The 10,321-nt window shown below is 45.2% G+C and overlaps 1 protein-coding gene across 1 annotated transcript in view; it reads right to left on the bottom strand.

Moving 5' to 3' along the window:
- Raver2 (ribonucleoprotein, PTB binding 2) overlaps positions 1-9,229 on the bottom strand; it is a 141,239-nt gene extending 132,010 nt beyond the window's left edge. The window contains exon 1 of the mRNA XM_051164734.1: positions 8,914-9,229. Coding sequence (XP_051020691.1) covers positions 8,914-9,129 — 216 coding nt within the window. The 5' untranslated portion in view covers positions 9,130-9,229. The remainder of the gene's footprint in view (positions 1-8,913) is intronic.
- Between the last annotated feature and the right edge of the window lie 1,092 nt (positions 9,230-10,321).

Here is a 10,321-nt window from a genome sequence, read left to right as displayed (position 1 = left end):
CGAGCTTCTGGATTACCTGGGTTAGCTCTCTAGATGACCTACCTGGATAAGCTCTCTAGACGACCTACCTGGATGAGCTCTCTAGATGACCTGGGTGAGCTCTCTGGATGACCTGGGTGAGCTCTCTGGATGACCTGAGCAGCTCTCTGGATTACCTGGGTGAGCTCTCTGGATGACCTGGGTGAGCTCTCTGGATGACCTGGGCGAGCTCTCTGGATTACCTGGGTGAGCTCTCTGATGACCTACTGGATGAGCTCTCTAGACGACCTACCTGGATGAGCTCTCTAGATGACCTGGGTAAGCTCTCTGGATGACCTGGATGAGCTCTCTAGATGACCTGTGAGCTCTCTGGATGACCTGGGTGAGCTCTCTGGATGACCTGGGTGAGCTCTCTGGATGACCTGGGTAAGCTCTCTGGATGACCTGGGCGAGCTCTCTGGATTACCTGGGTGAGCTCTCTGACGACCTGGGCGAGCTCTCTGGACGACCTGGGTAAGCTATCTGGATGACCTGGGTGAGCTCTCTGGATTACCTGGGCAAGCACTGGATTACCTGGGCGAGCTCTCTAGATGACCTGGGCGAGCTCTCTGGATGACCTGGGTGAGTTCTCGAGATTACCTGGGTAAGCTATCTAGATTACCTGGGCGAGCTCTCTTGATTACCTAGGTGAGTTCTCTAGATTACCTGGGTGAGCTCTCTAGATGACCTGGGTGAGCTCTCTGGATTACCTGGGCAAGCTCTCTGGTATGCTTGAGGTGGCTCTCTAGATTATGATCAGAGCACTACAAAGCAGGCCACAACATACTCTCCTAGCATGGGCCTTCCAGAGCTGAAGAGCATTTCTGAAACACTTTTCAAGAATATGTGCCAACACTCAAAACGTGAGGAGGCTGTGTGTCCAAGAAATCTAGAAGTATGTCTCTTCAACAGTTTTCAGTGGCCTTTTAAGGCTGGGACTACACTAATGAGCACAAAGCAGCCAGTGCTGACAATTTAACTCTGTTTAATTACATTAGGAAAGTCAAGGAACAGAATTTTCAGATAACAAGCAATAAAAGTTTAACTTACCAAAATACAGTCTTAAAAAAACAGATTTAGTTGACTGTGTGTGTTTGCCTTCATGTATATATGTATGTACGTATGCGTCATTCTGTTCTATAAGGAAACCTGTGACTCTCTGCCCCCCAAAGTAGAAGCCTCCTGGGTATGCAGAGATGAGAAAGCATCCACAGGCGAAGTCGTATCTGGCTCAGAAGGAATGAAAATGCGGCATTGTGTGTGTGTGTGTGTGTGTGTGTGTTGTGTGTGTGCGCGCGCGCGCGCACCAACTGTATGCCTGGTGCCTGAGGAGGCCAAAAGAGTAACAAAGGGACTGGAGAGATAGCTCAGAGCTTAAGAGCACTGACTTTCTTTCAGAGGTCCTGAGTTCAATTCCCAGCAACCACATGGTGACTCACAGTCACCTATAATGTGATCTAATAACCTCTTCTGGCCTACAGGTGTGCATGCAGGTAGAGCACTATATACAAAATAGATAGATGATAGATAGATATGATAGATAGATAGATATAGACAAATCATTAAAAAACGTATATAGAGAATTGGAGTTATAGTTGTAAGCCACCTTCTGGGTGCCAGGACCCAAACTCGGGATCTCTACAAGAGTCAGGTGCTCTTCACCACTGAGCCATCTCTGCACTCTCCTAAATTACAATCTTGATAAAGAATAATTTTAAAATTAGAAAACACCCCAATGCTGTCAGGAAAAATGAATTTTAAAAAAAGAGGTCATAAGGCCAGGTGTGGTGGCCCATGCTTTTAATCGCAGCACTCAGGAGGCAGAGGCAAGCAGAGCTGTAAGTTCAAGGCCAGCCTGGTCTACAAAGTGAGTCCAGGACAGCCAAGGCTACACAGAGAAACGCTGTCTCAAAATACCAAAAAATAAAAACAAAAAAGAGGTCATAATTATGAATACATTTTTTAAAACAGTACTCTTTCAACAGCTTAAAGGCAGAAAGTATATGAGAAACTTCCAGTTTTTATCCTAATGCAAAAGAAAAAGGGAATATAGCCTTTCAAAGATCAGATCAGATCAACCAGAACACGCAATGCCTGGGCTCTGTGAGGCTGCACTGCACTCAGTGGTGTTATACAGCTGTCAAATGGGCCTCTGTGGCATAACAGCCAAGCTTCCCCACTAACTACCAGCAGGGCACCTTGAAATAAAAGTTTACAACATCCAAAGTGAGTGGACACAATGTTTTCTTAATTTAGTCTCTGCCTCTGGATTACTCCTAAGGGCTCACAACGAATGGCTTTCAGATGATTACGCACACAACACAATGAAAACACACGTACATACAAAAATATGAAAACAACATAGGAAGTAAATGTCCTCTTCTGAAACAGAATCAAGTTAAGATACAAAAGGGTCTAGAAATGCAACTACTACCACTCATTAGGAGATTACCTTAAATAACTAGGATCCTAAATTGAGATGCAAAGACTGCACACAGAGCTCATAACTGAGGTGTGGCTGAAACACAAAGCAAGTGTGAGACTCTCTGTTTGATGCCCGAGAACCATATATAAAAGAAAATGAAAGCCTAGTGTTCGCAGCAATATTCACTTAGTTACTTATTATGAGTAATTGAATTATTCCCCATAAGTAAATTATATTTCCAAACACTAACATTTAAAGACCTAACTACCAAATCGCAGGGGCATGGAGTGTGGGGATGTGGGCCTTCTGATAACACTAGCCTAGAACCCATAGCAAGACTAATAGGGTGGATCTACAAATGCAGTCAGGGCTGTGTCACAGAAGTCTAAGGATCTCAGAGTTCCATCCTGGCCTGTCAAGCTATTTAGAGCTCATGGCTGTGAGGCTGGAGCGATGGCTCGGCAGCTAAGAACACTCACTGCTCTCACAGAGACCCCGAGTTTGGTTCTCAGCACCCACATGACAGCTTACAACAAACTGCCTGGAACCCCAGCTCCAGGGGTTCAATACCTGTTTCTGGCCTCCGTGGGCCCCATATGCACACATATACATGCAAGCAAGCATACACTAAAACTAAAAGAAGAAAAAAGAAAAAGAAGACGAAGAAAGAAAGAACAGGAATATGGAAAACCATAGGGTAAAAAAAAAAAAAAAAGTATACTTTCTGTAAGTGTCAAATATCAGGGAGAAAAACATATTTTTTAATGAAGTTAAGCTAAGTCACTTTCAAGTTCAGTGTTACTGGCAGAACATGAAACAGAATTTTCAGACAACACAAAACATTAACCAGTTTTATTGGTTAAAGGGGCAGTCTAAATCAGTGTCATTATTTTTACTATGAAGAACAGTTAAAGAGCTGGTACTGGGAGGATGAAGCAAACGTGGTTTTTTGTTTGTTTGTTTTTGGTAGGATCATGTTGAATTTCTTTTCACGGGTATATGTGCATACAGGTGCATGTGTACATGTGTGTGCATGTGCATGTGAAACATGTGTACATGCATGTGGAGGCTTGCAGTTGACACTGAAATCCCTAACTGTTCTCCACTTTATTGACTGAGGCAGGATCCTTGGCTGGGCCTGGAGCCCAATCTAGTTAGCCTGCTTGCCTTGGGGATCCTGCGCTTCTTTCTCCTCACTGCTAAGCTGCATGGCTTTGGGGTTCTAAGGATAAAACTCCATAAAAACTCGTACTAGCAGGCGCTTTGTCCATGAGCCGCCTCCCCAGCCCATGGGTTTTCACTTTTTTCAATCACGAAAGGGAGATGGGATTTCTCTCTTAAGCGATGCAGTGAGACTGCAGGAAGGACAGGCTCAGATGTAAAAGACGGAAGGACCACAGGAAACAACAGGTGGGAAAGTTAAAAGTATCTCTTCAAAAGGTAAAGAGATCTGCCACAAAGCTAAGGCTGGTTAACAAAAGAGCCGAGAAGACGGCAGAAAGTCAAGGAGGCAGACCGGAGAGGGTCTGAACGAACGCACAGTACTAGTAGCATAGACTTTATTGTGTATGTGTGTGCGTGACCATGCGTATACCATCTTTTCCCTCAGTACTGGGGATCAAACATGACATCTGCTAGGCAAACACTGAGCTACATCCCTAGCTATAGCTGGTTTTACTTCTCACTAAGTTGCCCAGGTTGGACCAGGAACTTGTTCTGTAGCTCAGGAAAGTCTAATACTTACAATGCCCCTGCCTCAGCCTCCCAAGGAGCTGGTTATTGCAGGCCTGTGCCATCGGGTCCAGCAAGATTTTATAGTTTGTATTTCCATAAGGTTATTTTGTGCATGTACTTCTAAAGGCTTCTCTTTAAAAATACTCCCTATAAATATTTAAATCACAGAAACTGTGAAGCTGTAGGATGCCACTGTAAATGTTATACAAACATGTACAATTTTATCTTAAAGAGCTATGTTTAAAAAGAAATTACCCAGAGGCCGCGGAACTAGCTCGGCCAGTAAAGCGCTTGTATCACAGCTGAGTCCTGAGTTCAGTCTTCAGAAACCTTTGCAAAAATGTCAGACTCTTGTAACCCTGGTGCTGGGGAGGTGGGAGAACACTGGGGCTGGCCGCCCAGGCAGCCCAGACCAATGGGGGAACTCCAGGCCAACGAGAGATCCTGCCTCAGCAGAGATGGGTGTGGAGGAGGGGCAGAGAGACTGCTGCGTGTGTAAGAGCACGTGATGCTCTTGCAAAGGACCCACACAGACTCTTAATAGTCATTCATAACTAATTCCAGGTCCAGGGGGCCTGATGCCCTCCTCAGACCTCAGGCATGCACACAATACACGTACATAAATGTAGGCAAAAGTGCCATATACACCAAATATAAAAATAATTAAATCTAAAGAAAAAAAATAGAAAATTGAAAATTAAACCTGCTCATTAAAGCTGATCACCAATGTATTAGTGCAAGCTTTTAATCCCAGCACTCAGAAGGCAGAGGCAGGCAGAACTCTTGAGTTCAAGGCCAGTTCTATCTACATAACGAGTTCCAGGGTTACATAGAGAACCTGTCTCAAAAGCCAAAAATAAAAAAGTATGTGTGAGAGAATGCACACATGAACAATGACATGCATTCCTGAAGAAGTCTGAAACTGGCCTCTGGCCTCCACCTGCACATTCATTCACCTGTGTGAGCATGCGCGCGCACACACACACACACATTTAAAAAAATAAAATATTCGTGTTTTTAAAGTGTGAAGAACAAAAGGACAAATTATCAGGTTACTATTAATTAGGTACCAAACAGTAGCTTTTCTTTCTTTCTTTCTTTTTTGTTTGTTTTTTTTTTTGTTTCTGAGACAGGGTCTCTCTGTGTAGCCTTGGCTTTCCTGGATGCACTTTGTAGACCAGGCTGTCCTCGAACTCACAGCGATCCCCTACCTCTGCCTCCCAAGTGCTGGGATTAAAATTGTGCGCCCCCACACCTGACCAAATAGCTCATCTACACTTGAAGTCTGAGGATTGGACCGTGGCTGGTTAGTCTTCTTAGTCAACTTAATACATGCTGAGCTCATATAGGTGGACCACCACTTGAGGAATTGCTTCCACTGGCCTGTGGGCAAGCCTGTGGGGCATTTTCTTGATTAATAACTGATCCTGGAAAGCCAGACGTCTGTGGACTGTACTGTTCCTCAGCAAGTGGTCCTGAGGTCCATAAGAAAGCAGGCTGAGCAAGCCACAGGGAGCAAGCCAACAAGCAGTATCACTGTGGCCTCTGCTTCAGTTCCTGCCTCCAGGTTCCTACCTTGAGTTCCTGCCCTGACTTCCCTCAGTGACAGACAATACACTGTAAATGGAAATAAATCCTTTGTTTGGTCGTGGTTTTTCATCACCGTAACAGAAAGCCAACTAGGAAATCCCTTAGTGTAAAATTTTAAAATACATGAATGAATACACGAACTCCTCTAGAAATAGTGAATTTCAAATATCTGATTAATAGTTAAACACATCTTTTTTAAAAATAATTTGTTTTATGTGCTTTGGTGTGGGGGTGTCAGATCCCTTGGAACTGGAATTATAGACAGTTGTGAGCTGCCATGTTGGGGGCTGGGAAATTGAACCAGAGTGTTTGGAAGAGCAGACGGTGTTCTTAACCACTGAGCAATCTCTCCAGCCCTAAACACATCTTTTTATAACAGTTAAGTAGGCAGTTTCAGTTTAGGTAATATCATATAACCCTTCCTGGTGAAAAGATATAAAATAAAGTTAAACTTTGATTAATAAGTTGAAAACAATATAGTCACTAAGAAAAAGTCAGACTGTCAAGGGCATTAAAGACAAAACCCAAAAGAAAAAAGGTCATGCTGAACATCTTCATGAAAATACAACACAGGAGTTGAATTTTACTAGACAAGTAAAACCATCCATCGTTAAACAAAAATAATTTGTTGGACTTTCCTTTCACGATTCTTTTGAAGTTAGCATACTTAGGCCTATTCTACTTACTTACGTAACACTGCCATTGTTATGGACGTGAACAGAAAACTGGCAAAGTTAATACAAGTACTGAGGGGGATTGTGGGGAAGGGGAGGGGCAAAGAACAAGCTCCAACATACTTCATACAGACTCTAAGACTGATTTGTTTAGATTTCACAACTGTGTATCAAAACATTTTATTATACATATTACTCAAGAAAAGACTGATGGCAGGACAGGTCAGGGAACTGTCGCTTACCACCAATTGGAGGTTCTGTTTTGACTTTTAGGTGAAATCTCTTCAGTCTCTCCTCTCTCTCCTCCTCTCTCGCTTTCTCTCTCGTGTGTTGTGTGTTGTGGGTGTGTGTGTGTGTGTGTGTGTCTGTCTGTCTCTCATATATGTATATGTATGTATATGTACATATATTATGCCATATACATATATATTATGCCATATAAGAATTGAGCTTGGTGCAAGAATTTAAATGATTTCCTTGAGACATCTTAACTTAAACCAATTTTATTTGCTAGTTTATGCAAATAAACTAGCTACCTTTATAGAGAACCCTGAGATTTAGAGTGAACATCTATTTAAAACAAAGAAAAAATACACCCTGCCCCCAAACAATCACAGATGTAAGTCTCAAAAAGCCTTCTGTCATCATATGTGAGGTAGGATTGAAATAGTTCCTAAAACCCTTGGGTTCATTTTCCATCTCTTTTGGGAACACAAACGCGAAAAGATAACATTGAAGCAAGAACAGACAGAACCGACTTGAATTTGCATTAAGCGTTTTTAGACTTCACGCAGGGAAATGTTATAACCAAAATAGTTGACATTCTGCAGAGGAAATCCAGACACTTCTCCATCTTCGGCTAGATGGTCTATCACAGAGTCAATACTTCTTTAATTTGTTTTGCAGAAATGCCATCTGCTTCTCCCAAGCACCCCCTCTCCCTGAGCTCCATGGAGACCTTCCCCATTCATAAGCAGGGAGGCTGCTTTCCATTGTAGCAGTCCTTCAGGTAGCAACACAAAACATCACTTGAGAGAGGAAGGCTGGCACTGTGGCACGTCTTGAGAACGATGAGATGACCCCACTTACCTGTGTTATGCGGTTATAGGCTCATGCTTACTGTGTCTACATAAGGTCTACTACAAACGGTAATAGCGTAGGCATTTGTCATATTCTATGCGTCACAAAGAATATACAACTATCACTAGCTAGTCCTATTGCAACTCTGTGTATGGAGCAGAAAGGAATTTCATAAATCTCACCTTATTAGGATTCACGAAACTCCTTTTGTGGTCCTACTTACCAGGGCAGCTCACCAGATTTAGTTTACATATTCAAATACCTATCAATGAAATGCTCAAACATCGGCATACGAAAGAAACCTAAAGAATGTTACATTGTTTCATGTTTTTGATTTTTAAAAATGCATATGCATACTGTGCACAAGAAAAGGAAGAAAGATAACATGGGGTGTAGGACTCAGTTGGTAGGGTGCTGCATGCATTCATTTAGTCTTGGGAGGTACATACGCAGGAACACCTTGCTGAGTGTGTGGCGCACACCTGGAATCCCAGCACATGGCTGGTGGAGAAAGGAGCATTCAAGGCCTGCCTGAAATACTTGAAACACTGTCTCAAAAAAGAAAAGAGAGAAGGTGAGGGAAAGAAAAAGAAAACGCGGGGGGGTGGGGGGTGGGCTATGAATGAGAATGAATGAACATAAATCCCGGGTAAATCCTCCAAATTCTCTAGCTCTCTCCAACAGTCGGCTTTTAACTTTAGCAATCAGAAAGAGGGGGGAAAAAAAGTTAAATCGACCTAGGCTTTCTAATCCAGAAGCAACAGTTAATCTGGATTAAAGATGCCAAGTAGTTTAATTTTAAACTCCCCGCAAGCCCCTGAGGAACAAATCCTGCCATACTTGGTTTGGCAGAAGGTTGCAAGAATCTCCCGGCGCAGTATCAACCTCTGTTCTGTGCGGCCTTAGCAAGCGGAGCAAAGTTGTTTCATACAAACTTGGTCAAGTGCTTCAACAGCAGAACTCTCCCAGCTTTCCCGTGACCCCGCCCCCATGGCAATCCAAGTCCCCAACACCCTACCGGGACCCCTTCCCTTCTTGAGAGGGGCTCCGGAAGCCAGTCCCTTGAATCTGAGCTCCCCAGATCCCCTCCACGCGCCTTCACCTACGACATCGCTTTGGGCTGAAAGGAACACTAAGTCCGGGCCAGACGTGGCGGCAGCCGCCCCAGAACCCCCTGACCTTGCAAAAGCAGCCCTGCCTTGCCCAGCCTCAGTTTCCCAAAACGCTGCCTCGCTGGAGGCAGAAGGGCTTCGTCGAGGCAAAGAGCTCTAAGGCTCGGCGCGCATATCTTCTTCCTCTCCCTGCCTCTCCCAGGCGCCGGGACCAGCATGGATTCCTCCGGATTGCGGTGTCCCCAAGCCTGGCCCGGTCACCCCGGCCCAGTGCCCATACCTGGGAGGTGCTGTCCTGGGGCAGGTTTTTCACCAGGATTTTCCGCCGGTTGCTCAGCTCCCGCCGCATCCGCTGCAGCCGCGCGGCCACCTCCTGGGGGTGCAGCACGGCCACCTCTCCCGGGCGCAGCGCGGGCTCCGCGGCCTCCCCCGCCGTCCCAGCAGAGGGTCCGGATTCCGGGCCCGCGCCCCCCGCGCCGCCTCCCCGCGCCGCCATCTTCCCGACGCCCCGCTGCAGACTCGGCGAGGCCGGAGGGAAGCGGGAGAGAAAGCGGAGAGGCCGCGCGGGGGCGAGGCGGGCCAGACGCGGAGCAAGGGCGCGCGGGCGGGGGAGGCGCCGCAGCCGCCGACGCGGGAGGGGGGCGGAGCCCGGAGGCACGCCCTGCCCGGCCCCGCCCCCGATGCCCCGCCCCCTCTCCCCCATGACACCTGCGGAATCTAGGACATGGTGTTTGGGGGGACTCGAACCCTTAATCAAAGCTGCCCCCCGGCTCGACGCGCTCAACCTAGCCTTCCAAACCCAGGGGCCTCAAGTGCCATTTCTCAGCCCAGAGAACTCCCAGGTTTACCCGGCATTCTAATACATCAAGACATGCGTATTTGGTAAAGTTTAAGTTTTCGACGAAAAATAACATAGGAAGTTATCTAAGAAGAAAAGAGTCTGAAAGAAAGTTTGCTATATTTGGTAACATCTAAGCATAACAAATTTTTCTAGTTGTGTATAAGAAATCAATATCTTTCATTCCCTCTCATGCCGTCTAAGATGGACAACCTGTCTGACTGTGTTTGTAACACAAATGGAATCTGAAACAAAGACTGGAAGAGCCATAGCAGAGGGCAGGAGAGTAAGTTCCTTGCTTATTGGAAGGAGAAATTCTGTGTACAGATATACCAGTCAAGGTGAGATCTTCAAAATCTGTTAGCCTTGGACTATCAATAGCAAATGGGAAAAAACACCTTAAGTGTGCCCCAAGAAAATGCCCTCAAAACAACAACAACAAAAAATCCTGTTTAATGGCAGAATGCAATGTCTTAAAGGAAAATGTTTTAAACATCACGAAAGTATATAGAAGGGTTTTAAATATCATAAAAGAGCTGGAGAGGCAGCTCATCCCTTAGGGGCATTTGTTGCTCTTGCAGAGGACCACAGTACCATTTCCAGTACCCAAGTTAGATGGCTCACCACCACCTATAACCACTAACTCCAGCTCCAGGGGGATCCAATGCACTCTTTTGGCTTCCAAGGGAACACACACACAAATGAAAAACAATCATGAATGCAGTGCCTACCAGGTGCCACCCACATATTTCTAAGTATGTTACAGTATTTCACTTAAACATCCAATTAGGCAAAGCTTATTTTCTTCACATCACACATGAAGAAATGGAATCTGGTCTGATTAGGCCCA

The sequence above is a fragment of the Acomys russatus genome, chromosome 2 (genome assembly GCF_903995435.1).
Source record: "Acomys russatus chromosome 2, mAcoRus1.1, whole genome shotgun sequence".
NCBI classification, from domain to species: domain Eukaryota; kingdom Metazoa; phylum Chordata; class Mammalia; order Rodentia; family Muridae; genus Acomys; species Acomys russatus.
Note: the sequence above shows the minus strand (reverse complement) of the source record. Positions and strands in the feature narration are given on the sequence as shown.